The following is a 2,452-nucleotide window of genomic DNA, read 5'->3' as shown; positions in this document are numbered from 1 at the left end:
TTTTTTCAATTTCTTGTATTTTTATAGTATTACATGTTAAAGTTCCTCAATTTTTATAATAATAAATCGATTTAAAATCGAAAAATTTAATTAATAATTTTACCATAAAATTGACTTTCCAACTGAGAAAATAAATATCTTTTTTGAAAGCACCCACGTTGCAATATTTTAAAAGTATAGTTATAAATTTCAGTTTAAAATAATTAAAATTGCGTGAGATGAATTTTCCAGTAAAAACCCCATTTTTTCACCTTTTTCAATAATTGTTTTAACAAACTTAAAATAAATAGTTATAAAATCGACTCTACCTTATAAAAGAGACCTTAAACTATATCGGATAATTTTATTGTGACAAAATATTCTATAGGGGTTAAAAAATACATGATTAAATACGCTGGGGTGTCTAAAACCCACGATGTACTTTACCGTGATTTCCACCATCTATGCACTTTGAGGGTTAAATTTTCAATCCGAAAATATACATTTTCAACCTAAAAAAACTAATAAAAACTGTAGCTTTCGGAATTTCCATAAAAATCATTGCAGATAATTTTTAAATGATACAAACGAAATTGAGAAAAATGGATAGGGCTTTTAAGAAGACGAATACGAGTTTTGCCTAACATTCAATATAATTTTATTGTCTCAGATAGTAAATATAAATGACAATCTGAAATGTACTCAACTAAATCAAACTTGCATAATACAAATTGATACGTATCCTTACACTACTCACGATGAAATTATAAATAAATTACTTACTTGTAAATTCGTTCAATCGAATACGAATCTTAAAATCTAAAAATTCGATGAAAACTATGAAAAATTACAAACAAAAAAACAACAAAAAATCATCTCTAAGCAATGAGTAATTTCCACAATTACGTCCAATGAGCCACTAAAAGTTCGCATCTTCAAAAAGGTAATTGACCATTTTAAATCCACACAAAAAGGAAACGCCCAAACGACCCCAGGCCAAAAAATCCTCCTCCCAAATATTCTACAATTAAGAAACAAAAAACACAAAAGGACTTCATCCAAAAATGTAATTTATTAAATAAGTTTCAAGCTGGAAAATGAGGACTATCACTACAAATTTTAAAAACCTAACTAAGAAGATAAATATATATACTTTTGAGGAAACTCTTGGAGAGCAAATTTTTCGCTGGAGCGAGTAGAAACGAATACGATCAGCTTTAAAACGAAAATTTGTGCTAATGGTGCACAAGGAATGCGATTCTTCAATCAGACTTGTATCGTCAAAGTGCAAGATCAATTTTTTCATCGACAAAATTCGATTAACGCTCACTGATAATAATTAATCCTGCCAACTACTTTTTTTTTCTTCTTCTTTTTCTCCGTCGAGCTTCTCGCAAAAAACGAATTGCCTTTGGTGCTTTTCATACTAATTGTAAGAACTATATCTCAACGATTTGAATGCTTGCTTTTGATTTCACGAAAGCCTAATCAACTTACCGTGATGAGAACTCGAGTGAAAAACGACGAGGCTTCAATCAATCGTTTTACAAGTAATTGTAACAACAACCCGTTGCGCAGGTCTTTTTTTTTTGGAAAAACAACCTCCCGCCAGCACTCAGATCTCTGGTATTATTATTTTCAATAGATCTACTCTCGCAGCAGAGCTTCGATTCATAACGCGCATCTGCGTTACGTAAAAACTTGATAAAAACAGCAGCTACTACTCGCTAAAATTGATAAAACCGACAGTCTCGGATAATATTTTGCCGCGAGTTCACTCCGTTCACGAGATCGGAAGAGTAGATTATTTTATAGGCTTTTAATTCAGAACTCCGGATATGATTCCACCGGGTCCTGGAAGCCCAGAAACTCCCATCAAATTCTGATCCACTTCTCGGGCTGCTTGTCTTCCCTCGGTTATCGCCCAGACGACCAGCGATTGTCCCCTCCTGCAGTCTAAATTTCAATGAAAAACAAGACGAAATCATCATTTTGCTCTTGGTCTCACTGGGACACGGTGTGCTTGAAGGCTGAAAAAGTTTGACTAAAATGGATATAAAATCTGCTAACGCAGAAAGTTTCTATATTGTTTAGACATTAAAAATCAGTTGAATTTAAAATCCTAGCTGCTCCCTTTCGCAAGTTATGCGCATTCTTAGGTTTTCACAACCAATCATTGTGTTCTACGCAACTTGCGCGGACGAAATTTTTCATGTACGACGTTTTTTCAAATTTATCACTTTTTCAATGCATTCAAAAATGAATTTGTTGTTTATTTTTGCATTGAAAAATCTTAATTACCACTTTTAGTCAAACCCAGGACCAACGACGAGGACGCAGTGGCTGAATGATCCCATTTTCGTTTTTTTTATATTTTATATTTTTTGTATTTTTTTGTATTTTTTATATTTTATTATTTTTTTACATACCTTTTGAATAACTTATAAATTAAGCGATATAAAATAAAGATAAG

General features: G+C 32.0%; 1 protein-coding gene across 4 annotated transcripts in view; it reads right to left on the bottom strand.

Moving 5' to 3' along the window:
* Positions 1–620: 620 nt before the first annotated feature.
* Positions 621–2,452, bottom strand: part of LOC117180088 (putative glutamate synthase [NADPH]) — a 276,810-nt gene continuing 274,978 nt past the window's right edge. For all 4 annotated transcript variants that reach the window (XM_033372403.1, XM_033372402.1, XM_033372406.1 and 1 more), the window contains one exon: positions 621–1,935. In XM_033372403.1, the coding sequence (XP_033228294.1) occupies positions 1,799–1,935 (137 nt within the window). In that variant the 3' untranslated portion in view covers positions 621–1,798. The remainder of the gene's footprint in view (positions 1,936–2,452) is intronic.

Source organism: Belonocnema kinseyi, chromosome 9 (assembly GCF_010883055.1).
Source record: "Belonocnema kinseyi isolate 2016_QV_RU_SX_M_011 chromosome 9, B_treatae_v1, whole genome shotgun sequence".
Lineage (NCBI taxonomy): Eukaryota > Metazoa > Arthropoda > Insecta > Hymenoptera > Cynipidae > Belonocnema > Belonocnema kinseyi.
This window is presented reverse-complemented; position numbering and strand designations above follow the sequence as displayed.